Here is a 24,150-nt window from a genome sequence, read left to right on the forward strand (position 1 = left end):
AGGGGGGTGCTGCGGTTCCCCCTCCTGGCTGGAACCAGCCCCAGGTTTAAACCCCAGGAGCTCTTCCTGGCGCTGCTGAAAAGCAGCTTTGCTCTTCCCCCAGCGGCTGGCACTGCCGGCGCGGCCGAGCCCCCTCCCCGGCCCGAGCCCCCTCCCCGGCCCGAGCCGCTTGCGGGTGCTCGGTCCACCGGGGCCGAGCACGTGCAGGGCCGAGCACCGCCCCCTTCGCGCACGGGCGGTGGGCGGGGCGACAGGCCGCGGTGGGCGGGGCGGCGGCAGTGCGCAGGCGCGGTGGGCGGGGCGGCGGCAGTGCGCAGGCGCGGTGGGCGGGGCGCGGCGCAGCCATGGCGCACGGTCACGGGCGCTGCTGCTGCTGCTGCGGGGAGGCGGCGGCGGCGGTGGCCGGCGGGGAGCGGGGCGCGGCCTGGGGGCTTTACCTGCGGATCGACCGGCAGCGGCTGCAGTGCCTCAACGAGCGCCGCGAGGGCAGCGGCGCGCTCGTCTTCCGCGCTTGGGAGGAGCGCGGCGACCGCGCCCAGGTGGGGCCGGGCCGGGGCCTGCAGCGGCGCCGCTGCCTGAGGAGAGCCGGGCGGCGGGAGGGGACCGGGGCGCGGGAGACAGCGAGGTGTTGGGGGTCCCCGCCTTGCCCCTGAGCCCCTCCGCGCCCCCCGGCCCGTGTTCCCCCAGCGCGACACCCGCGTACCTGCGCAGCCGGGGCCAGCCCTGACCTGCTCCTCTCTCTCCCCAGTTCGTAGAAAGCGACGATGATGAGGAGCTTCTGTTTAATATCCCGTAAGTTCTTTCCCTGAGCTCCTTTGGCGTCGTTTTGGCTGCTGGCAGGGCTTGTTCCTTGCCTTTGTGTTCCTGGGAATGAGGCACGTCCGTGTGCTGCTGTAACCGGGGCCGATTTGGAAAGAATGGGGATGAAAACGCCACTTCTGTGTCTTTTGGCAGGTTTACGGGTAATGTGAAATTAAAAGGAGTAATTGTGATGGGAGAAGACGATGGTACGCATCCAGCAGAAATGAGACTGTAAGTAAAACAAGCATTAACTTTGCTGGAGCTTAAACTGAGTCATAGCTAACGAGATCAGCGATTCCCACCCTGTTGGGTGCCCAAGCACCCAGTGAGGGTGCGCAGCGTGGGAGAAAGCAGCGTTACTCTGCAGCACCTCAGTCATTCCAGGGCCCCAGGAGGAAAAAGAAACCGTAACTTGTACAGAGATGAGCGTGGCTGCTTGCTGCCTTTTCTCTAGAGAAATGGGGTGCGGATTTTAATTAGAAGAGAACGTTTGGTTGAGACACTGGCGGTGCCGTGAAGAAACCAACCTGCTGCTGGCTTAGTGGGCTGCAGAAGGATCAATGGGCTGAGAGGGGTTATGCTTTGGGGGGGAACTCTGAGGTCTGGGAGGGAGGGACACAAGTGACGGAGTGTCCTGCAGCCGGGTGAGGTTTGTACCGCTCTTTGCAGCAGTCTGGCTGTGCTGAGCCACGCGGCCTGTTTTAGCTCCTGAAGGGAGACAGATCATTCTTAATACTACCTTTTTTTTTGTTTTTAAATGAAAGAGTATTGAGTACTCTGCAGTTCTTGCTTGTGGGGAAAGAAATACACCTTTATCGAGCCCCTATAGTCCTTGGTCTCCAGTGTACTAGGGTCTGGGTTTCTTCAGGTACCCAAGCATGCCGAGATCCGTATCTCCCCAGCTTTTTCCTCGCTCTTCCTTGTTATTTCTTCAGGGTGCTGGGTATTCTGGAACATGATGATGCTTTGTAGTGGTGTTGGTATTTTCTCCCTTAGAAGACAAAGCAAATCCGGTTTATTATTGTTGAGAAGAATCCGGGTAGTGCTAATGGATGAGGAGGAAACCAATTAGCTGACCTGTGTGTTAATAACTTCCTGGGTTTCCTCCCTCTCTTCCCAGGTTCAAGAACATTCCTCACATGTCCTTTGATGACGCAGCCAGGGAACCGGACCAGATGTTCAGCCTGAACCGGGATCCGACGGGCGAGCTGGAGTACCCCACCAAGTACGATGCAGACCCACATGCTTGGGGGGTGCGGGGGGCTGCTCCTCCCGAGCACAGGGGCTGCGCTTTATCCAGCCTCCTGCTGTACAGCCAAATTTTAGGAAACTGCTAGCAGAGGGGCAGTTCCTTCTCTTGCACCTCAAAGCTGCCCACAGTAGAATTTGCCTCCCCGGCTCCATCCTGCCCTTGTCAGGTGAGAGCTCTGGTCTGAAAACCTCCTCCCCGGAGCCCGGGGGGTGCCTGCACCCATGGCCCAGGACTTCTCGGGGTGCAGAATCATCCCAGTGTTGCGTCCCCTGATCCTTGGCCCCAGTGACAGCTTGTTGTTGGCCCGCTCACCCCAAGCGTGAGGGAAGCTGCTCCTCCTGCACCCTCGGGCATTTGCTCCCAAGTCTGACTCGGATTAGGGTGGGAGCTACGCACGGTGCAGGGCCGTGGCGCCGTGCTGACGGCAGGTGGCAAGGCAGCATAGTGACAGCTTGTACGCACAGCTCCGGTTTCAGAGTGTGTTTTCTTTCAGAATTGCCCGTTTCTCCAATGTTTACCATCTCTCCATCCACTTTCCGAAGAACTTTGGAGCGGAGACAACGAAGATTTTTTATATAGGCCTGAAAGGAGAGTGGACGGAGGTAGGTGAGAGCAGAGATGAGCAAGACTGTGCTAATAGCGTAAAAAGGGCTTTAAATCATAGCTTAAGTTGAGCTCTAGCGGCGAGGAAGGTGAGGGTAGTGTGGGGGTGGGGATGGAGATGGGAGGTCTGTGATAAAAAGTCTGTAAGTTGGGAACCTGCTCAGCTCTTCCGAGTCGGGTGTTTTAGGAGGGACTTGAATTCTGCTCTCCTCTGGACTAACACATTTAATCTTAATTCAGGCTCATCGCCACGAAGTCACCATCTGCAATTACGAAGCATCAGCAAACCCGGCTGATCACAAGTTGGAACAAATCACCCCACAAACTCACTTCATCTCCTAACAGTGCTGTCGGGAATCTCCCGAAGGCTCTGGTACGAGTGTACGGACGTGATGGTCTGACTGGGACAGAAATGTCTTCCTGAAGCACTGGAGAGTGTTGGATCAGCTTTACTTTTCGGTCTTTGCCTTGGAAAGCAGAGTGCCAAGTGTGTGCAATGCCTGTACGAAGGCGGCCGCTGAGGGCAGCGGCGCGTTGGGTCGTGCGGAAGGCAGCAGATCCGCTCTCGTAACGGGAGGCTCGGTCTTTAGGCAGAGGCAAGCTCGTGTCTGGTATCGTTTACTTCTCTGACTGCCAATAAAGCACGCGCCGAGGTGCAGAGCTGCGGCTGTGGCCTGCTCACCCGCATCCCTGTCCCTCAGTGTGGGTCACAGCCTGTGTGTGGAGCGGCCCTCCTGGCCCCGCAGGGAGCCGGCGGGTGCGGGGGTGGGACGGCGGGGACGGCTCCGGGCTGTCACCGGCGGTTGTGTGGCGGGGAGGGGGCGGCGCTCGGTACCTCGCCGGCAGAGACGGGACGGAGGGCGGGGGCCGGGGCCTCCCGCGGCCTCCCCCCATTAATCCCCGGGGCCGGCCCCGCCGCGCTCGGCTCCGCCCCGCGGGGCCCGCTGCGAAGATGGCCGCCCCTGAGGGACGGGCGGCGCGTCACTTCCGCCGCGCTGACCCGGCCGCAACCCGGTGGGCGGAAGTTCCGGTGGGAGCACGTCGGGGGAGCCGGGAGGAGAGCGCGCGCCGGGCCCGCGGGAGAGGTGCGGGGCGGGGGGGAGGGGGGCGCGGGACGTACCACCGCGGCGGGGGGGGGGCGCTCCGTGAGGGCAGGGCCGCCTCCCGGGGGGGCGGCGGGAGGCCGGGGCGGGCTGAGGGGCCCCTTCCCCGGGGTGTTTAAGGGGGGCTCCGTCAGAGAGGCCGGAGGTTCCGGGGTTCCGCTCCCCTCCGCTGCGGTTCTGGGTCCCGGGTGGGCCCCGGCGCCCTTGGGCGGCGGGGGGAGCACGCTGCCGGTAACGGGGCCGCTCCACGCAGCGTGGAGCCGCCCTCCCGCCTCAAACCCACCTCCTCCCACGGCCGCGGGCCTCCCGCGGGTCGGTACGAGCCCTCCGGGCTTCCAACCTTTAAGAAAACCCCCAAAAGCCCCATTTCCACGGAAAACGAGTTCCCGTTCCAGCCGCAGGCGGGAAGCTCGTGGGGCGGCCGAGGTGGGGTTCAGGCTGGCTCCCCGCACCCCGCCACGGTCCCTCCCCTCCATCCGCTTCCAGGCGGGATTTCTCCAGCCTCCTGTTGCGTTTCTCTCCCTGCGCCGGTTCGCCCCCCCCTCCCCGGCCGGTTCGGGCCTGCGGGAGAGGCCGGAACACGTTATTAAACGGCAATTAGCGACTTGCTCCCCTCCTGACGAACGCGGTAACATCGAGGCGTAAACCCGGGGCCGAGCCGTGGGTTTCCCCACTGGCGTCCCTCTCGTGGGCGAGGGGGAGGCGTGGGGTGCGACAGCGCTGGGGCTGCCACTGGAACAGCCCAAATTGGACACAAGTCCATCTCCTTATTTTGTGTGTGGGTGCTTTCACGCAGGCACAGACCCGTTTTGGGGGGCTTTATCCTTCCCGCCTTGTGTTTTGGTCTCTGCTGGAGCTGTTCTTGTGGCAGCAGCCGTGGACCCTCCTGCAGATACCCCCGGAGTGGGGCAGAAACACCCCAGAGAAATCTGGGGTGTCTCCAAGGGGTGCTTCGGGCAGCCGTGACCCTCGAAGCCCCTCCTTTCCCCGAAGCCTGTGTGAATAAGGCAAAGACGTGAGTCTGTGTCTGCTCAGGGAGCACGTTTCAGCGTCTCCATCTGTCATGGAAGATGCTTTTATTTATGGCGCTTCTTGCCAGGAATTTTGGCAGGTGCTGTTTTTCCTCGCTTGTTGTTTTGACCCTGGAGTACACACGAGCACGTGGGCTGTGTGTCTGCGAGGTTCGCCAGACCCGAGGAGCTTTTTGTTCCCGGTGTTTTTATTTGAGTCGGGGAAACAGCTGACGAACAGTTGGTGAAACGAGTCGGGCAGGTCTGGGCCCAGGCTGGTAGAGGAGACGGCTGTTTCTGTTGGGTAAGGCTGTCTGCCGGGGTACCGGGAGTTTGGGGGGGGTTTGGGTGGTCCCGTGCCATCCGAAACCCTCTGGGGATGGTGCTCGCTGTGAGATGTGAAGACTGGAGCAGACCATGGGGTCTGACCTTGCTCCTGGCAGTAGCCGGGAGGCTGGTCTTGCTTCTGGGAGATGATGGCAGCGCTGTAAACGTGCTCTGATCTAATTAGTCCTGGGTGGTAAGTGGGGGTTAGGGCCCGTCACGTGATGTGTGGTAGTTTTAGTGATTTGCGCCGGACTGGGAACAAACATCATTGACTGTCGCGTCTGAAGACGGTGTCGTGGGGGCTGTTAGCTCTGCCGGAGCCGCCCGCCCTGCAGGTGACCGGGATCTGGGAGGTGACAGTCAGCCCTTCCTCCTGGCAGGAGACCGTGGCGGTGGGGACAGCGGCGGTGGCCCTGGCTGGCTGCCCGGCGGGGAGGGACAGGGGTGGTCTCGCTGGGGGGGGCGCAGGCTCTGGAAGGCAGCGGGGGGCTGGGTCTCAGGCCAGCACCTGGACGCTCTGGTTTATCCCCAACCCACTCCATAAAAGAGGGCTGGACCTTTTATTAGTGCTTAAAGCCTGTGCTGCTGCCTGCTGCGTGCCAAGGGCCGGCGTTTCCTGCTTCCCTGTCGGAGCAGATGTGGGTCAGGCTCCTCCTCGGCTCCGCTGGCAGCCGGGAAGGGATGCTGAGGCTGCACGCCGCCCGGCCGACCTCTGCCCACGTCGTTACAGTCACAGAAATAACTTTGGCTTTGAGGTGTAACAGAAAGAGCTAATTTTAACATTTCTGACACTCCACACGCGCATCCCCGCTCGCACGCATCTGGTGCTGCGACGTGGGAAGCATTTTCTGCTTCCTGGCTCTCTGGCGTTGCCAGGCCAGGGATGGAGCAGGGCTGTCCCAAGGGCTTAAACATCAAAGCCTTCATGTACTCTTTAATTTTCCCCCAAATAGCTGGTCCCTCTGGAGCAAATTGTTGCGGGGTGGGAAGAAGGGAGTATTTTCCTACCTTACCTGTGTCCCTCTGTCCCGCAGGTGCCAGTGTCCGAGTCCCTCTCGGTGTATGTGTGGTAACAACATGTCTGTCCCCCTCCTCGCTGACGCAGTGACTGTCTCAGGGGCAGAGCGGGAGACTGCCGCGGTAAGGGCCGGACCCCTCCTGCCTCACCTGCTTCTTCCCTTTTAGCAGCCTTGAAGATCCGGAGCTGCTTCCGTGGGGTTCAGAGGGGCCACGAGCTGAGCCCGCAATCCCTCAGCTCTTCAGATGTACATTTTAGAGCATCAAAGGGGGTGCAGGACCAGCGTGTTCTTGTCTTGCTGGGGAAAAGTAGCTGTCCTTTGGGCTGGGCTGTTTGTTACTGCTGCTTCGCCCAGTGTGGAAGCAGCCTCACAGCTATGTTTGACCTGCAGGGAAGTCAGGGGGAGTTGGATCTGATTTGGCTATTTAAGCTTTTAAAAGCTATTTTGCTTTTAAAAGCAAATCCCCCAAAGAAAATCCTCTGTCCTTCCCTGGGGCCCCACAGGCTGCCCTCTCTCTGCTCCCTGTTGCTTAGGGGCTGCTCAAATCTTAGATGAAAAGCCTGTAGAGATGGGTTTTGTGAGTCCTTGGCAAGCTCGGCCTCCGCTCAGCGTGGTGCCGTGCAGCCTGGCGGGACGATCCGTCGCTCCCCGGCCCTCTGCTACGCTGGGCAGCCAAGGGGCCGACGACGCCCACAAACCTGGCCGTGACAGCAGGCTCTGTGGCATGATGATGATGATGTGCCTGTTCCACCCATCCATCACGCTCAAAGCTGCAGAGACGTGTCATTAGCATCAGCTAATTTCTGCCTGTTTGAGTCTCCTCTAGTTAGTGACTAAGTGGCCTTTTGGTGCATGCCTGCGAGCCCAACCCTGCCTCTCTCCCAGGGCACCAGCTGTCACACCAGCTAATTCTTTTGTTTTTCTGCTTAATTTAACAGGTCATTTTTTTACATGGCCTTGGAGACACGGGGTGAGTATTCCTGGAGCTGGCTCTGGCTGTGACGCGTGGTTTGCTGAACGCAGGCCCGGGCCCCGCTGTTTGCTGCGAGCGCCGGTGCTGCTCTCGCCAGGGGCAGCTCTGAGATTTGCTGGGGCTTTGAGCTCGGTCCGATAGCCGTGCCTGCGCCACCCTCACAGGGAATCGCCGGCCAGCAGCTGTCTGCACTTGAATATTTATGATCCCGGCAGCCTGGCAGCCCCCCGCCTCCTGCGGGTTTGATTTTCTGCTTTCTTTAAGGCAAGCAGATAAGCACTGCGGTTTTTCCAGTCCTTGGGTGTTGGGCTGTGTCTACGCGAGTGCATCTTTCTAACGTGCAAGGCCAGCTTAGAGGACAGCGTGAGATACAGCAATAACAAAAGGCTTCTCCCTGCACGGGAGATTCTCCCTCCTCCCTTGCTGAGAGCAGCTCCCCTGCCTCCAGCTGCGGGGCTTTGTGCGCTGCCTTTGCCCTGCCGCAGAGGAGATCTGTGCTGGGGATTCACATCGGGATTCAGGCTGCTGGGGTGGGCAGGACCTGGTAAAATAACGTTGGAGCAGCGTCAGGGAGCCAGCAGCCTTGGATAAAACCTGTCCTTGGGGGAAATCCCTCACCTTCGCCAGCATCCTCCAAAATGCTAAGGCAAGCCTTGAACTCCCTCCTCTCCTCTCTCCCCAGGCACAGCTGGGCTGACGCTCTCTCCTCCATCCGCCTCCCCTATGTGAAATATATTTGCCCTCACGCGTAAGTGCCGTCCTTGCTTCGGGAGGGGCCTTGGGGGGCCTGGGTGGGCTGTGACGCTGGTGCCCGCTGCTGAGACTGTTTGGGGAGGCAGACGGTGGCCTGTGCCCTGACCTACCCGCGGGGCTGTGCAGTGAGGCTTGCTCTCCTGCTGTGGCTGGTTCGTTCAGGGCCCCAGCCCTGACATTTTCTGCCTGCAGGCAGAGTGGTTCCCCACAGAGCTGATCAGCACGGGAGCTGCTGCTCTGAGTCTGTTTTCTTCCCTGTCCTATCCTCTGCCTCTCCCCGATGGCTGCAGTGAAAGCCAAAAGCACTGGAGCTCCTTCCCTGTCCCCCAGGAAGGGGGTCAGCAGAAAGGGAAGGAAACGCTCCCCGGTGTGTCCCCAGTGTCGATAGCCCACGCAGGGTGGCACTCACCGGGCTGGGAGAGCTCCGCTGCAGCGGCATTCCCGGCAGCAGGGCCTCGGCTTCCCAGTGTCCCGTCTCAGCAGCAGAGGCAGCCGCTCCGTCAGCATCTCCTGGCTCGGCAGCAGCAAACAGGAGAGGGACGCAGGTGCTCTCCTCCCCAGGCGGGCCACTTGGCAACGCCCTGGAGCTGCCAGCTCAGCCGGTATCTGCTCGGGGCTCACAGATGATCCCCGGGGTCACCTTGCAGTCCCCAGGCTGGGTCTGGTGGCACCAACCCACTGCTGTCCTTTGGGAGAGGTGTCCTGCAGCTGCGGGCGGGAGGCCGGTCACCCCGCTCCCCTTGGCTCAGATTTTCTTCTCTTGCGCTTGAACTAAAACACCCAAACTGTTTTCTCCACAGGCCCCGGATCCCAGTGACCCTCAACATGAAGATGGTTATGCCCTCCTGGTCAGTGCTTTGGGTGGCAGGGGTGGGTGGGACCCTTTTGAGGGTGTATTTTGGGGAGTGAGAGGGATGGGGGGACTGAACAGCCAAAATCCACTGCCCTGTAGGAGTCGGGGGAAGAGCAGAGCACACCCAGCTCCCACCTCCCCACACCCTGGGGCTGACCCTGCTTCTTCTCCCAGGTTTGATCTGATGGGGTTGACTCCGGATGCACCTGAGGATGAAGCTGGGATCAAGAAAGCCGCAGAAAACAGTAAGAGACTTTGGGGAGCTGGAAGCGCTGAGCTCCTGGGCGCCTCTCCCTCGCTGGGACAGGAGCAGATGTCTTCCTTCCACCTCTCCTTCCTTTCTGCTCTCCTGTGATCCCAGCCTACCTTCTCCCTGGCATTCGGTCCCTGCCTCTCCCTGACGTGCTGAGTGTCCTGTGTGCACCCCCAGGCCTCGGGTGCTGCTCTTCAGCCCCCCCACCTTTCACTGACCCATTTCTCTGTCTTTTACCAGTTAAAGCAATTATCGAGCATGAAATGAAGAACGGGATCCCACCCAACCGCATCATCCTGGGGGGCTTCTCACAGGTGAGCTGAGCTGCAGGGGGCTGAGGTGGAGCAGGCTGAGGGTTGGGTTCCCTCTTCCCTCTCCGAAGACACCCCTCAAAGGGGGCATCCGTGGCAGGGAGGTGGGTGGGTGCTGGGCGAGCCGGTGGGTGCTCCGGGGCTGCAGATCGCTCCACCGCACTAACAGACCTTCCTCGTCTGCTGCAGGGCGGCGCCTTGTCGCTGTACACGGCTCTCACCTGCCAGCACCAGCTGGCTGGCATCGTGGCGCTCAGCTGCTGGCTCCCGCTGCACAAGGCCTTCCCGCAGGTATCCTGCGCTGCTGCTGCCCCTTCTGTCCGCGCGGAGGGTCGGTGGGGGGGGGGTTTCCCGTCTGGAGTTTGCTGCAGTGTCAGCCTGGGGCTGCTGGAGGCACGGGGTGCCTGTGGTGGGGGCTTAATCCCACGCCCCTGCTCCTGGGGCCTGGGGCAGGTGAGGGCACAGGAGGAGTCAGGGCTCTACCTCCGATCTGGTGTGGGCATCCGTGAGCCGATCTGCTCCCCGAGCCTCCTTGTGCCACCGGGCAGCAGCTCAGTCCTGGTGGCAGTGTGGGAGGAGGCGTTTGGTGGCCAGGCAGCAGGTGCTGTGCGAGCAACTCTCCCACGTCCCTCCTGAGGAGGGGAGCTGCCAGGTGATGTGCGTGGGGACACAGATAAAGCACCTGCCCCGTTACCCGCTGGGGATCCCCTCTCCTGGGCACCCCTGAGCACTTCCTTCCTCGCTGCAGGCGGCGAATAACGGCGTGAACAAGGACATCGCCATCCTGCAGTGCCATGGGGAGATGGATCCCATGATCCCTGTCCGCTTCGGGGCCCTCACTGCTGAGAAGCTGAAATCTGTCGTCACCCCCACCAAGGTCCAGTTCAAAACCTACCCCGGCGTGATGCACAGTTCCTGTCCTCAGGTCAGTGCCTCGGGGCGGAGAGAGGGGACGGGGCTGTCAGGGGCTGGTCTTGCCTTTGGGACCGACGCCAGCACGGTGGGTCAGGCAGGGGAGGGAAATTGCTGAGTCCGGAACACACGGGATGTGTTTATTCCCCGATTCACTCCGGGGAGGCTGCGCAGCACTCGTGCCCCCACGCCTGGGACGATGCACGGTCCCTGAGGAGCCCCGGAATGACGGGCTCTGGGCTCTCCGCAGGAGATGATGGCGGTGAAGGAGTTCATCGAGAAGTTGCTGCCCCGGATCTAAGCGGAGCCAATCGAGACTGTTGCAGGAAAGGACGCCGAGGTCACAGCCGCCGATCTTTCCCCCGTGACCCGTCCGCTGCAAACGGAAGCCATGGCACCCCACTGCACCTCCCGCCGCACCCCTGGCCCCCGCCTCTCCCCGTCTCCTCGCACTGCGTCCTCTCCGGCTGGGGGTGCCCCGTCTCTCCCTGCTGCTCTCGGAGCTGAGATCGGAGCTGTCTAAGGCGAGTCTTCGAGTGGCCTTTTCTCTCCTCCTCTTGCTCCGAGCGGTTTCTGTGGGGGTCACCATCCCCTCGACTCCCCGTTCAGGCACTGCAGTGTGTGGGTCTGGCACGGTGAGGTTTTTTTGTTGAGTTTGGTTTTTTTTTTGTAACAGTATTAGGGGTGGGACGTGCCCCTGTGCGGCGGGAGGAGCGGTGTGGGCACAGGGCAGGGCTGGGGCACCCTCTGGAACCCCCCATGGCTCAGAGCAGCCCGTGCTCCTCCTCTGCCCTCGACCTGTCCTCTCCACGGCTGCTCTTGGCCCCCGCTCAGGCGACTCACGGGTTTTCAATCAGAGCTCAGGAACCCGGGACTCTCCTGCAAACACCTCGAGGCGTACCTCTGCTCCGGGCCGGTACCGCCAACGGCTGCCCCGTCTCCCGGGGCCGGCAGAAAGGCGTCCGCGCAGCTCCTGCACCTCCTCGCATGGGGCCCCGGCCCCCACCCTGTCGCACACGCACACTCCCTGGCGGGCTCGCCCTGCGCTCCAGCAGCCTCAGCCCTTGGCTTGTGGCAGCCCTGCCCTCCTCGAGATAATCGCCTCCTTCCTCCTCCTCCTCCTGTTGCTTTTACAATCTCCTCCTCAGCCCGGCAGGGGTTCCCAGAGGTTCTCTCTGCGCCCTCAGAGCCCCAAAGCGCTGCTGTTTACAGCCGGTGTCCAAACGCTTTGCCACAGAGCCCGCCCGGCGCTGGCCCGGTCCCTAATGTCTCTCTTGCTGCTACTTCTCCTTCCCTTTGGACTCGGGCTGGCTCAGGGAGGGAGAGGAGAGGCGAGGAGAGGCCCCCGGCCCCCACGGATGGCTCCTGGTGCAGCTGGAGGAAGCAGGTTTGCTCCCAGCCATCATCTCACCAGCATCTAATGCCCGCGTCCTGTGGGGCAGCGCTGGGGTCTCCGTGCTCCCCAGGGCGAGGGCTGTGGGCTCTGTTGGCCTTTCCGTGTACAATCACAGGTTTCCCTGGGGCCCCTCGCCCAGCTGGCTGGAGGCTGCAGCCAAGGCTTGTCCTCTCTCGAGCGCTGGCCTGGCCGTGCTGGTGGCCGCGGCTGGCTGGGGCGCGGGGCCAGGACCATCCCCACCAGCAGAGCAGCTCCCCGGGCCCGAAATGTCTTCTCTGCGGGTGGGCTCCTGGCTCCCCTCCCACAGGGCCGAGGGCACTTGCTGTTGAGCAGCACTGCCCTTCTCCTCGCCTCTCCTCCATGGGCTGAGCCCACAGCACTGCTGGGCCCTTCTGGGCTGGAGCTGTACATGTCTTTTAAAAAATCACAAAACCCGCCTAGCCTAAGGGCTGTTGCTCCCTCCCGCGTGCTCCGGCTCTGTGTGGGTCGATGCCCTGTCCGGCCCCTCGCCCCGCAGAGCCTCTGCTCGGTGCCCCGTGGCCAGCAGCGGGCTGTGGCCGGGCTCGCGGTGCCAGGGCCGGCACCTCTCCGAGGGCGAGGGCTGCTCCGGGGGGCAGGCGGAGGGCTCGGCACTGGCACCTCTGCTCCCGCCGTGCCCTCCCCGCCTGGGATGCGTAAAGCAATAACCCACTCTCCGGAGAGTCGGATCTGTCGGACTCATCCTTGGTTGGTTTCTTGGGTTGTTTTGGGTGGTTGGGGTTTGTTTTCTTTTTCTCCCCCTTTAGGAAGTCTTAAACCAGCAAAACTGCTGCTGGTGCTGGGGGGAGCCCGGCTCTTCTCCTTGCTTGGGGTTCAGACCTGCTGTTTCTTCTACTTTGTCTGTTTTAAAGCTGCTGTGTCCTCCCCTCCCTGTGCTCGGTGAGTGGGGAGGCGAGGGGGGCTGGCTGGGACGGGAACGCAGCTCCCCGCGGGTTACCTGAGGGCTGGCAGACGGACAGAGCGACCTATTTGACTGTGAACTGGAACCATGTGCATAGCGGGGGCCTGGGACTCGTGGCCATTCTTGGGCACGGCGCGGGTGGCCACGCTGGCCCCTTTGCAGAGCATTCCTGCTCACTCCCCGCCTGAGCAGCACGCGCCTGGCCGGGGCCGTGCTGGGGACCCGGGAGGGAGAACGGCTTCTCTCCATTCCTCAATACAGCTTTTTTTTTTTTTTCTTTTCTCTTCCTTCTCTCTCTCTTTCTTTTGTCTTCCTTGTAAATGTTTGGGGTTTTTTGTGTGTGTGTTCCACAGAGTCAGATACAAGGTTAAATAAATCGTAAACCTCTCCCAGAGCTGAGCTGGCGTCATTCGTGGCTGGGCAGGAAACGCCGTCAGCACCTCCATAACGGAGGTTCGGGGGGAGCAGATGAGCACGAGGCCCCAGGGTGCTGTTTCTGGGGGCAGCAGCTCCGGCGGAGGGGAAGCAGAACAGAGCTGCCACTTAGAAAGTAAGAAAGTTTATTTAAAAACAAATCAAAAGCTCGATTCATAATTTAGTAGCATAAGTTATTAATGCAACTGACAGCAAACCGGGCTGACTGCGTCATCACTGCCTAACGAAGCCATTAGAGCTGCCAGTAATAAATAGGACCAGTATTTGACAGCTGAGCAGAGCCTTCTCCCGGGCAGCCTTTGGCAATGTAATTATGGAAGCGGCTGCCACAGGCAACATGGAAGCGAAACCAGGCCCCAGCCAAATCTAACAGCAGCAGGGGGGCTGCGTGCAGCCAGGCGAGGCTGGCTGGGCCCAGGGCTGTCACAGCCACGGGCAGGGGCTCCTCTGGCTCGGCGGGAGCGTGTGGGAGATAGGGCTTGGTCCCCAAAACCACACTGGGAGCAGGGCAAAAAAAAGGGGACAGCCCCTGGCAGCCATCAGGGCCTTCTCCCAGGGGAGCTGGGCTGGGGAATGAGCCATGGTGGCCTTGGGATGTGACGGGTCCCTGTGGGAGTGGGGGGGTCTGGGGGTTCCTGGGGTCTGAGGCCATGAGGTAGGTGCTCGGCCGCCCTCTCCGTGCCCAGGGCAGGGGCCGTGGGTGCCCTGGCCTCCCCCCTGACACCAGAAACGTCCCTGGCTCCCCGAGCTGGGCGGGTTGGGGGCCCAGTGCAGCAGGGAACGGGTGGTTTCCTCTGCAGTTTGGGCTCAACAGGGCTCGCGTGTTTGAGTGCTGGATGCGGCCACTTCCCAGGGCCCAGGAGCAGCTCCAGCAGTGGCCGCAGGGCCCAGCCTTCTCCCTGCTGGGGCTGGCAGCAGCCCCTGTACATTCCCACAAGGGGATTTCGTGCCCCGGGTGCCAAAGCAGGGCCCTGGCTCTGTTCTTGTGTTTCTGCTCTATGAGATGCAAAGGACCTGGGAGAACGAGGATGAGGAGTGGAGAGGCTGAGGATGCTCCTGCCTTCCTGCCCCTTCCTGCAAGAGGCAGGAGAGGGAGCTGGAACTGCAGCCAGGATGATCGCAGCCTGGCTGGGGCTGTGGGGGGAAGGCAGAGCTGGCCCGGAGCATCCCACAGCAGCCACACGAGCCCTGGGGCCACGGCTCAGTTCTTGCTGAAGCCCGTGGGATTCTGCAGCTGCCACCGCCACAGGTCCTCGCCTGCAACAGGGAGAGAGCGGCGGTGAGGGGTGAGCCGGAAGAGGGGCAGCCGGCAGCACACAGCGTGCCGGGGACGGGGGGATACTCTTACACATCTTGTCCAGGCCAAAGGCAGCTTTCCAGCCCAGCTCGCGCTCGGCCAGCGCCGGGTTGGCGTAGCAGGAGGCCACGTCTCCCTCCCGCCGGCCCGTGATCTTGTACTTGATCTGCAGGGAAAGCAGCACCGTGGGGTCTGCGGGCTCCTGGCTCTCAGCAGAGGGGACTCAGCCGAGGCCCGGGAGCTGAGGCAGCGGTGCCAGTGGCTGCCGCAGACACAGGCACGAGGGCTGCCGTGGCAGTGACGGCTCGGGGTGGCAAGGGGGGGCCCGTGGCCCTGCAGGCTGCGGGTCAGACCTTACCTCCCTCCCTGAGGCTTTCTCCATGGCCCGGACCATCTGCAGGACAGAGTAGCCGGTGCCTGTGCCCAGATTGTAGATCTGGGAGGAGGATAAGGGACGTGAGTCAGCTTCTTTCGCAAGGGGAGAAGGACCAGGCCCCCTTTAGCTTCCCCAAGGCTGCAAAAGCCTGGCCCTGGTCCAGCCCCACAGCCCTGGCAGGGCTGACCGCACCCCCGACAACGGCCCTCTTGGTACCTTGCAGCCGCAGTTCTCCTTGAGCTTCTTCAAAGCAGCGATATGGCCCTTGGCTAAATCCACGACATGGATGTAATCCCTGACGCCTGTGGGGACACAGAGGGTGAGCGCAAAGCCCTCCTGCCCGGGGCGCAGCCGGGCTGGGGAGCTGTGACGGCTTCCCCAGGGGACGGGGGTCTCTTCTCCACCCGTTGCGCGACGCACCCGTTCCATCGTCCGTCCTGTAGTCGTTCCCGAACACGCTCAGGAATTCCCGGCGCCCCACTGCCACCTGCACAGAGAGACAAGCCCGCGAGAGCCCCGTCAGCCTGTGCCCCACACAGGCACCGCGAGCCCACGGGTCCTCAAAGGCTGCAGCGGGGCGATACCTGCGCCACGTAGGGCATGAGGTTGTTTGGGATCCCCTGAGGATCTTCTCCGATCATGCCTGACTCGTGGGCACCGATGGGGTTGAAATAGCGCAGGAGAACAGCGTTCCAGTCCTGGGGAGACACACAAATGTGGCTGCCTGGGGAGGGTGCAGGGCTGTGCAGTGCTGCCTGGTCACCCCAGCATGCTCCACGGGGAAAAGACGTCAGGTTCCCAGCCCTGAGTGCCTTGGGGCAGCTCCTCACCCTTTCTGCTTTGCAGAGATCTCGAATCATCTCCTCGATGAAGTACTTGGATTTGCCGTAGGGGTTGGTGCAGCCTCCAACGGGGTGGTTCTCATCCAGGGGCAGATACTTGGGGTCTCCGTAGACGGTGGCAGAGCTGCTGAACACGATGTTCCTCACGCCGTGGGCTTTCATGGTCTGGGGAGCAGGGACCAGCCGCCACTGAGCCAGCAAGCTCCGCGCCCTCCAGCTCAGCTGCGCGGCTCAGCCCTCCGCAGGCAGCAGCTCCCACCATGCAGGCACCATGACACCCCTGGGAGCACCGCAGGGACCACCCCAGAGCAGGATCACACCCAGCACCAGTCACTCAGCACCCGTGCGGCCCTGAGCACCACACGCTGCTTCCCGGCTCCACTCACCTCCAGCAGCCGGATGGTCCCGGTGAGGTTCACCCTGTAGTACTCCAGGGGCTTCTGCACAGATTCCCCCACTGCCTTCAGCCCCGCAAAGTGCATCACGGCTGAGAAACGGTGCTGCAGAGGGAGAAAGAGCTGGGCGTTAGTGCCACAGCAATAGGAGATAGAAGCTCCAGGCAGAAACCAGTCACAAGTCTCCCTCGGAGTTTCATTCAGCCAGCCCTGTGGTCTCCGTGGCCCAGAGGAACATTTGCTGGTCACAGCATTTCCTCAGCACTGTCCTCCCCGCACAGCTCCTGCCCAGTCCACGACTCCCTCCTGGCTCCCACCCCCAGCACAAACCCGTCTCGCCCCTCGGAGCCCACCTTGGGGCACTGCAGCTCTTGCTCTCACCTTAGTGAAGAGCTCCCGCAGCGCTGCCTCGTCAGTGATATCCAGCTCCTGGAAGAGGATGGGCTGGCGCACGATCTGCTGCACACGCCGGAGGCTCTCGGGGAGCGCGTCTGCCCCTGGGGAGATGGAAGAGGATGAGGCGCTGGGATAGCTGGAGGTCCCGGGCTAGGGGGTCTGGTCTCCCAGGCTGAGAGAGGCCGACTACCTTGTATGGGAAGGGATGAAGGCTCTCCGTACCTCGGATGGCATTGTGAAAGTTGTCTATGACCACAGGGACATAGCCGGCCTCCACCAGCTCCAGCACACAGTGACTGCCGATGTAGCCAGCTCCGCCGGTCACCAGGATCTTCTCAGCCATGGTTCCCTGGGGGAGGAAAGGCCCTTCAGTGCAGAACGCCGTGTGAGATGGTCTGGGGTGGGCACGATATCCAGGGGCCCTGGGAGGGAAGGACTTGGACACTGTCAGGTCAGCGCTGCCTCTAGGCACTCCCTGCGCTTGGCCCGGCCAGCGCCAGGACAACATCCGGGGAGGAATGGGCTGGCAGGTTGTAGCACACCCTGCTGACGTGGTTCACACCTCCCGGACAGGGAGGGTTTATCGGACACTTGTCACATACCAGGGAAAAACCCTTGTTCTTCCTGTTAAATCCAGTCAAGATCCTGGTGTCACCCATATCCTACAGCACAAATCCTTCAGGCTAATTCGCCCCTAAGCACAAGGGCATGGAGTCATCTAGCGGTATTGACTTGGGTGGTTTCCTCAAGGGGTATCAGCTCTGCCCTCTTCCCCCCATTCCCTGTTTTTTCTCCAGCTCTGAAATCCCCTCTCTACAACAGTCCCAGCACTCCCTCCAGCCTCCCTTCCCTTGCCCAGCGCTGGCCCCGTTCCACCCCTGCTTCCCGGGAAGGTGGGCATTGGGTCACTGCAGACTACAGGGACATTTGCTGGCATACACAAAGTGGAAGCCTGGAAGCTAACCTGTGAGAAAGCCCCCGTCCCTGGGAACTGAGCAGCAGCTCCTGCCCAGTGGGTAGGAGGGAGAATCCACTTCGTTATCAAGGCATGTGGAGGCAGCACAGGGAAAGTTTGCACCTGAGCTGCATCTCAGGCTGAAAGCCAAACTGAAACCCCTGAACTGCCCTGCCCTGTGTCTGCTGCCAACCCCAGGGCTGCTCTAGCAGCCAGCGAGGGCAGCTCCAAGGGAGGCCGGAGCCTGAGCCAGGCAGGCGAGGGCTGGAAAGCCAAAATAACGCTGCTTTTAGCCAGGCAGGTGAGCAGGCAGCGGGACAGGGCAGGGGCCTGGGGACAGGGTGTGTCAGGGCGTGGACACGGCACAGCCACGGGACAGGGTCACCTGCGAGGCCGCAGTTACCTGCAGGGCCGTGGGTCTGGGCTTGGGGCCGGGGGTCCCTGAGGGGCTGGGGGGCCCCCGAGGGGCTCAGTGTACCTCAGGGGCTGGATTTACCTCAGGGCCCCGGGGTTACCTCAGGGGCCGGCCGGGCCGTAGGAGCTCCCCGCTAAGGGAGGGCACAGCAGCAGCAGCTCCCTCCGCTCGCCCCGCGCCCTCAGGTCGGGCCCCACTCCCCGCCACTCCCCGCCCCGCCGCGCCGCGCCGCGGAGCCCCCTCGGCCGCTTACCCGCCGCTCCGGTCGCCTCCCGCCGCCGCGCTCGCTCTGCCCCTGCGCCGGGTGCGGCCCCTTTAAGGCCCGGCCACGCTCCCCGCCCCCCGCAGTGCCACGCGCACCGCTCTCCCATGGAAACGTGTCACCGCCGCTCCAGCTACGGCGCGGCAGCGGGGACAAAAAGCCACGGGGCACGCATGCGCGGGGTAGGGCGACCACGCCCCCCAGGGGCGGGGAGCGGCGTAGAGGGACGGCGGCCATTGGCGCGCCGGGAGTGAGGGCGGGGCCGCTCCAAACCACCCGCGGGGAAGGGCGGTGAGCGACCAGTCCCGCAGCGCCCCCTGGCGGCGGGAGGAGGCCACTGAGGCCCAGGCTTAAACCCACCCATTTATTCACCGATTCCAGCTTATTTCAGTGTTACGGTTTATTTAATTGTTACAGCTTATTTAAGTGATGTGGCCGGTCCCGTATGCAGCACGCTGGGACAGTCAGAGAAAGGCGCAGCGTGCAGCTACAAACCAGGCCCACCCCATGGAAGGACAAGATTTCTGCACTTGTCCCCAGTCTCACAAATAAACTATTAAATAAATTATTTTAAATAGGAGACGGGGAGATTTCCCTAAGACCCGTCTACCGTGAGGAGTACACATGCGTACAGAATAAGCCCACGATAATGCAGCGTTTCCACATTGAGGGCTGGTAGAAGAGGCACTTGGAACCAAACCAGCAGCAAAAGCTCTTTAACTGGTTTAGTTAAACCAAATTTCTAATAGTTTAGAATATTAAATAATGTGTTTATTACTCCTAGTATTTAGAAGTATCTTACAACAGATACAGTCCTTTATTACGATCTCTAAATGCTAAGACAGAAGGTCCAAGGCTGCCCCTTGACACTTGAAGGGCGAAGGGGAGCCTTTCGATCCCAGTCTTAGTATTTGTAGAGAGGAGAGAGAAGGGAAGAAGGGGCAAGCGTGACCTGGAGAAGTGCTCTAACTGGGAAAGCGGTGGTTTAGGATAAACCACAGCTGGTAGTTTATGGCAACACACGCTCGAGGTAGAAGTCACCGGACGTTGTTCTGGGCTGGTGCTGGAGACCGCAGCTCTCTGAGAGAAGGCAAGCGGTGCGTCCGTTACTTCTCCCTCAGCTCATCCACGTCCTCCCTTCTCTAAGGCAAATCACTAACGTCTTCGAGGTTGAATATAGTATTCTCATTTTTTTCATTTCTTCATAGATTCTGGTGGATTATGCATTCCCTCTCAAGCGCTGAGCTGGAAGGAGCACTGAAGATCAGAGGCAGCAGAATGGAGGGGAACCCGGCCAATGCCAGATCCTTGCTTTCTTCTTGATCCAGGGAGAAACTTGATTCAGTATCACAGTCTGCAAGATGCCTGGGACACTTTGGAATTGGTTCGTCTGTTGAGAGCATTGCAAATAAACGTGCCCGTGTCCATCAGCTTCTGCAGATCCACACCCTTCATGGGAAAAAAAAAGATACGACACGCATTGGTACCGGTTCTGCCACGTAAAGCTGCCCAGTAACAACTGGCATCGCTGGGAGAGACTAGCAGGGGGTGAAGGGTACTGTAACGAGGCGCTGAGTGCCTGCTGCTCCCTAGTGCGATTCTGATAGCGAGGGTTACATCGCTGAAGAAGGGAGAGGCGGAAATGCTCCCGGCGGGTGGGGGTGGGATTGGCATGGCAAGACAAGGCCCTCAGGCGCAGCCTGGCTGGCCTGCACGGCAGAGCCAGGGCGACCTTTGCAGCTCAGGCTCCCTCGGCCAAGTTTTGAACCCCCGCTGAAGCCTGAACCGAGCCGTCGTGCGAGAGGCTCAGCTGCTGCAGGCAAAGGCTGCTCGCGCTTACCGAGTGGATGCCCAGGCCGTTCAGCATGTACACCAAGTCCTCCGTAGCGACGTTTCCTGAAGCTCCTTGGGCGTAGGGGCAGCCTCCAAGGCCCGCGACGGAAGCATCAACCACGCTCACGCCCATCTGCAAACAAAACCACTATCAGTAAGCTCCTCTTAAAGGACAAACTGCGGTCCTGCTTCTCAAATCTACGGTTCACAAGCAAGCACAGAAGAAACTCGAGGAAGTTTTTTTTGCTATACAGCAAAGCAAGAATCTTACCTGAAGCGCTACTAAGATGTTGGCAAGAGCTTGCCCGTAGGTGTCATGGCAGTGAACAGCAAGAGCCCCAACTGGCACCTCTTTCATGACTGCTGTCAGCATCTCCTTCATGCTCCCGGGGGTCCCAATGCCAATGGTGTCACCGAGGGAAATCTCGTAGCATCCCATCGAGTACATCTTCTTTGAGACCTGTCCAAAAGCCAAGACGCTTACTGAAAAGGCAGCTTTGTCACTCCCTTCCCCAGAGCTGGAGACCCGCCGTACAGAGGAATCAGAGCATGCTTCCCTGGAACCATGGGGACAACACCCAGGAGACCCTTCTCCCTGAATTCCCCTGTCCATTTCGGCTAGATCCAGCCTTCCTTCCCTGTGGTGGCAGCTAGCTGTAACCTCCTCCAGTCCTCCCTCAGTCTTCTGTTAAATGGTTTGACACATCTTCCAGCCTCCAGTGCCCAATTCACATCCATAAAAGGGAGCCAAAAACCTCTTAGAAATTCTGGTTATATTTATGATGAACTCACCTCCGCAACCTTAGCTGCAGAAATCTTCCCTTCATAGGGACATCCAAGGACACAGGAAACGTATCTATGGTTAAAAGAAATACACACTTTGAGCTAGAGAACTGAAGTGAGATTATACTGGCCAAATTAGTCAGGACTTGTGCCGCGTCTTGCATGCTCTCTACAACGGAAGAGTTAATTTCATATTCTAAAAATCAGTCCAATGGACAAAGCTTACACTAAGTAACTATGCAACAATTATTTCCTCCACGGATATGAAAAATTTGCCAAGACAAGAGTACACCAGATCGTTAGGCTTGTTGATCCACACACTTCAATGTGGAATGCCTGCCAATGAGCTAGTATTATTTTGGATCATTTGTAAAGCCGAAGACAGAATAATTACACAAAGGGTGAAACCACCTGAAGGAGTGTAAACTGTCAGGAGTGGTACAGGCTTTGCACCAAGCCAGCATCTGAAATCGTGTTTGTGTTTCCAAATTAATGCTTCTCAATGCCCTGAGCTCACATCTGCTTGCACCCATCCAGGCAGACACCCCCCAAAAAAAGATAAAGTTTAAAAGAAATCCCATTCGCCAGCGTTGCACGGGCTGGACTCCAAAGGGATAAATTCAAGCAGTCACACCTCCCCACACGACCTGCTCGATGCTAAGTTCGCAGCAGGAACTTCTTACCCCCGGACAGGAATGCTGGCTGCTCTCGCTGCGGTCATCACTTCATCGAATCTCTCCAAACTCTCCTCTATGGAACAGTTGATGTTCTTCTTAGTGAAGAGCTCAGATGCTGCTCCAAATATCGACACTTCTTTGGCCCCTGCTGCCACCTGCCAATAGAAAGCATAAATTAAAGTGAGCTGATTTCCCTTGCAAGGGAAATGACAAGCACAACCATGACTACAGTTCTCTCATTTTATAAAAAATATTTTTTTTACAATTTTTCCCCAAATAACCCAATTCTTTCCTCAGTTCATTCTACAACAAAAACATAATGACACATCCAAGTTTGTATTCAAAGGAAGTGTAAAGTTACAGATACAGCAGTAAAGCTACATCTGCTGGATGTAGTCAGGAGAGCTGTGGGACACGCAGATAAGACTGAAAGCATCACTGTCAATTAAAATAGATTACTTTTTTTTTATAACAGAAAACGTATCAAGGTATTTTCTGTTATAAACAACAGGTTCCTATTTCCCCAGCAAAATGATCCCTCGTAAAGGAACGACAAAATGAGACTGCTGCCTGCCAGAATGAAAGATGCATTTCCCACCCTCAACCACAGTTGAAAAGTTCCTGCGTAGGCAACCCTGCACACGAGGGACTGTGAACGTCCAGACGCTGCCTCTCTTACCGCTGCCTGAAATCCTTTCAGATTAGGGGTCAGCACAGGATAACTAATACCAGGCAACTTATTAATTCCTTGCATGACTTCAGTATGGTCAGCCATCTGCAAAGTAAACAAGGAAAGGTTTCCAAGGGTGACAACAACATCCGCTTCTGCAAATTATAAAATAATTTTTCAAATTTATTTTTATGAACTAGGAGAGCAATATTTAGGAACAAGAGAAATGGGCCTCTAAAGAGCAAACAGCATTGCACCCTGTGAAGGATCATAGTCCAGTCACCCTGCCAAGCCAGCGCCAACATGTGCACAACCAGCTGTTTGTATTTCAGCTGCACATTTGCTCTTTCGCAGGGTCCAAAGGGAAGGCCTGGGATATTGCAAGCTCTTTTATTTGGCTTTGCTGCTTCTTGTCAGGTTACAAGCCACAGTAACAAGGATTTTGGAGCAAGAAGAATCTTTTCATTGGATTACTATCTATTATTAGGCATTTTTATAACATACAATCGTAAATACTGACCTGAGGAACCCATTTGGGGGAAACAAAGCTGGTGGCCTCTATAACCTGAAGCCCCGTCTCTGACAGCATATTGATTAAATTGATTTTCACTGGTGTCGGTACAACAGTCTAAGAAGAAGCAGAAGAAAAGAAAAACGACCTTAAGTTATTATTTTCACAATGAACTTTTCCACCACTGCAAAAAAAAACCCTCATCTTTCAACATCAAAAAGCGGCATTTAAAACAAAACCAACTCTGTCGGTGGGGCACAACGGCACGTTACGGGTATTTGGTTAGAGCAACCGCCCGGTGAGGTGCTGAGAGGCCGCGAAGGGCTGGGGGAGACGCGGCGGGAGGCGGAGGGCGCCCAGGAGCCCCGCGGGGAGCCCGGGCCCGCCCCTACCTTCTCGTTCTGGAGCCCGTCCCGCGGCCCCACCTCCACCACCTTCACACGCTTCGGGAAGGCTCCGACCGCCGCCGCGGCGCTGACCTGTGGACAAAGGGAGAGCGTCAGCCGAGCCCCGCGCCCGCCGGCCCCGGCCCCGCGCCCGCCCGGCCGGCCCCGCTCACCGGCCGCAGCGACACCGCCCAGCGCGGGACCAGCCGCCGCGCCGCCGCCATGTCCGCCCAGTCTCACATGACCGCGCCCACCCCACCCCACGTGACTCGAGGGGGGTGTGGTTTCACGGTCACATGACAACCGCGCTATCGCGCTCTCCACGTGGCGCCGGGACCCCCTTGCCCGGGGCCGGGGCCCCGCAGCCGCCCCAGCCCCTCCGTCCCCTCCGGCTGCGAGCGGCCCTCGCTGCCCGCCCCCGAGACGCAGCGGGGGAGCGAGAGAGACCCAACTCGTACCTGTCCCCGCGGGCCGTCCCGCGACAGAGATCCAGTGGCGCACTGCGGCATGTTTCCCTCCGGCACCGGCACTGAGCGCCCGCTCGGGAGCCGCGTACTTATACGGACGGCTTTTCTGCTGGCTCGTGCCGCTAAATAAACACGGCGTGTTTGTTTTGGATGGGCCCCCTCCCCGCACCAGAGGTTACCAGCGTGATGGGGTTGGGAGACAAAAAGGCCATCGCTCTGTTGTCTGTTTTTTTTCCCACTTCTGTGTTCATAACGGCGTCATCACCGGAGCTGGGGCGATGCTCCGGTGAGTGAGCGGGTCTCTGGCAGTCGATGCCAGTTCTCTGAAGTCCACGCAGATTCGTCAGGACAGATCATTATTTGTCAATTGAGTAACAGCTCCTACAACTCAGCACGTGTCCCAGCCCTGGGGCTCGGCTTGTGCTAAACTCTAAGTGTTCTGGCAACTTTCGCTTGCACCACATTGTGCGGTAACAAAATAAAGCCTGTACGCAACGTCGTGGGGCCTTCACAACAACTGCGCTGCAGAAACACACGCTATTATGAGGAGTTTCATCATTTAAGTACGTACTGTTCAACACTTTTTAGAGAAGTTCAACATCAACGCAGGAAATCTTATTTCACTGAAACAGCAGAAGCCAGAGGTTCAGTTCAGGACGGTGGCTTCCTTGTTAAATCCACATAAGAACAAAAACTTCTGCTGTCTCCACCAGAATATAAACAGAAGGTTGTTAATGGATTTGTATTAGATTATGATTTTCTATAGCTGATTCCTTCTAGACCTCTTCAAACAACAAGCTTCCATTGTATTTATTTGTGATGGAAGTATGTGATCATAATTGTTTCAATCAATACCAAAGTAATACAATGCATCTTATCGAGTACCTATTTTTATGCAAGTACATCATACACAGGAATCTGCAATGGCACTGTTGTTGGTCTTC

General features: G+C 59.2%; 4 protein-coding genes across 6 annotated transcripts; 2 read left to right on the top strand and 2 right to left on the bottom strand.

The window, feature by feature from the left end:
• Positions 1-329: 329 nt before the first annotated feature.
• PITHD1 (PITH domain containing 1) lies at positions 330-3,356 on the top strand. Its single transcript, XM_075173371.1, has 6 exons — positions 330-539; positions 749-792; positions 955-1,032; positions 1,922-2,026; positions 2,547-2,655; positions 2,897-3,356. The coding sequence occupies exons 1-6, from the start codon at positions 345-347 to the stop codon at positions 2,996-2,998; spliced, it is 633 nt and encodes a 210-aa protein (XP_075029472.1). The 5' UTR covers positions 330-344; the 3' UTR covers positions 2,999-3,356.
• Positions 3,357-3,656: 300 nt separating this feature from the next.
• On the top strand, positions 3,657-12,898 carry LYPLA2 (lysophospholipase 2). Of its 3 annotated transcripts, none has more exons than XM_075173370.1 (10): positions 3,657-3,741; positions 6,131-6,236; positions 7,054-7,085; positions 7,771-7,836; positions 8,642-8,689; positions 8,869-8,939; positions 9,188-9,261; positions 9,448-9,549; positions 10,007-10,183; positions 10,421-12,898. In XM_075173370.1, the coding sequence occupies exons 2-10, from the start codon at positions 6,159-6,161 to the stop codon at positions 10,469-10,471; spliced, it is 699 nt and encodes a 232-aa protein (XP_075029471.1). In that variant the 5' UTR covers positions 3,657-3,741; positions 6,131-6,158; the 3' UTR covers positions 10,472-12,898. The 3 variants fall into 3 exon arrangements, with proteins under 3 accessions (XP_075029471.1, XP_075029470.1, XP_075029469.1); XM_075173368.1 differs by lacking the exon at positions 3,657-3,741 and adding an exon at positions 5,229-5,431; XM_075173369.1 differs by lacking the exons at positions 6,131-6,236; positions 7,054-7,085; positions 7,771-7,836 and having other exon boundaries at positions 3,689-3,741.
• A 146-nt stretch (positions 12,899-13,044) lies between these two features.
• On the bottom strand, positions 13,045-18,015 carry GALE (UDP-galactose-4-epimerase). Its single transcript, XM_075173372.1, has 11 exons — positions 17,871-18,015; positions 16,470-16,596; positions 16,233-16,348; positions 15,843-15,956; positions 15,445-15,621; positions 15,199-15,312; positions 15,035-15,101; positions 14,831-14,916; positions 14,597-14,674; positions 14,290-14,404; positions 13,045-14,198 (listed from the first exon to the last, which is right to left on the bottom strand). Exons 2-11 carry the CDS (start codon positions 16,588-16,590, stop codon positions 14,143-14,145), a joined length of 1,044 nt encoding a protein of 347 aa, XP_075029473.1. The 5' UTR covers positions 16,591-16,596; positions 17,871-18,015; the 3' UTR covers positions 13,045-14,142.
• A 246-nt stretch (positions 18,016-18,261) lies between these two features.
• Positions 18,262-22,989, bottom strand: HMGCL (3-hydroxy-3-methylglutaryl-CoA lyase). Its single transcript, XM_075173373.1, has 9 exons — positions 22,913-22,989; positions 22,746-22,832; positions 22,363-22,470; positions 21,852-21,947; positions 21,179-21,327; positions 20,505-20,568; positions 19,984-20,172; positions 19,720-19,845; positions 18,262-19,328 (listed from the first exon to the last, which is right to left on the bottom strand). Exons 1-9 carry the CDS (start codon positions 22,961-22,963, stop codon positions 19,227-19,229), a joined length of 972 nt encoding a protein of 323 aa, XP_075029474.1. The 5' UTR covers positions 22,964-22,989; the 3' UTR covers positions 18,262-19,226.
• Between the last annotated feature and the right edge of the window lie 1,161 nt (positions 22,990-24,150).

This window comes from Calonectris borealis, chromosome 25, assembly GCF_964195595.1.
Source record: "Calonectris borealis chromosome 25, bCalBor7.hap1.2, whole genome shotgun sequence".
NCBI classification, from domain to species: Eukaryota; Metazoa; Chordata; class Aves; order Procellariiformes; family Procellariidae; genus Calonectris; species Calonectris borealis.

Coding starts and splice junctions, on each gene's coding strand:
- PITHD1 (XM_075173371.1), top strand. CDS start 345: ATGGCGCACGGTCACGGGCGCTGCTGCTGCTGCTGCGGGGAGGCGGCG. Junction 540..748: donor AGCGCGGCGACCGCGCCCAG/GTGGGGCCGGGC, acceptor CTCTCTCCCCAG/TTCGTAGAAAGCGACGATGA. Junction 793..954: donor GAGCTTCTGTTTAATATCCC/GTAAGTTCTTTC, acceptor GTCTTTTGGCAG/GTTTACGGGTAATGTGAAAT.
- GALE (XM_075173372.1), bottom strand. CDS start 16,590: ATGGCTGAGAAGATCCTGGTGACCGGCGGAGCTGGCTACATCGGCAGT. Junction 14,675..14,830: donor AGGAGAACTGCGGCTGCAAG/GTACCAAGAGGG, acceptor TCCTCCTCCCAG/ATCTACAATCTGGGCACAGG. Junction 14,405..14,596: donor AGAAAGCCTCAGGGAGGGAG/GTAAGGTCTGAC, acceptor CTTTCCCTGCAG/ATCAAGTACAAGATCACGGG.
- LYPLA2 (XM_075173370.1), top strand. CDS start 6,159: ATGTGTGGTAACAACATGTCTGTCCCCCTCCTCGCTGACGCAGTGACT. Junction 7,086..7,770: donor CATGGCCTTGGAGACACGGG/GTGAGTATTCCT, acceptor CTCTCTCCCCAG/GCACAGCTGGGCTGACGCTC. Junction 9,550..10,006: donor TGCACAAGGCCTTCCCGCAG/GTATCCTGCGCT, acceptor TCCTCGCTGCAG/GCGGCGAATAACGGCGTGAA.
- HMGCL (XM_075173373.1), bottom strand. CDS start 22,963: ATGGCGGCGGCGCGGCGGCTGGTCCCGCGCTGGGCGGTGTCGCTGCGG. Junction 20,569..21,178: donor GCCAGCATTCCTGTCCGGGG/GTAAGAAGTTCC, acceptor TTTTAACCATAG/ATACGTTTCCTGTGTCCTTG. Junction 19,846..19,983: donor ACATCTTAGTAGCGCTTCAG/GTAAGATTCTTG, acceptor TTTTGTTTGCAG/ATGGGCGTGAGCGTGGTTGA.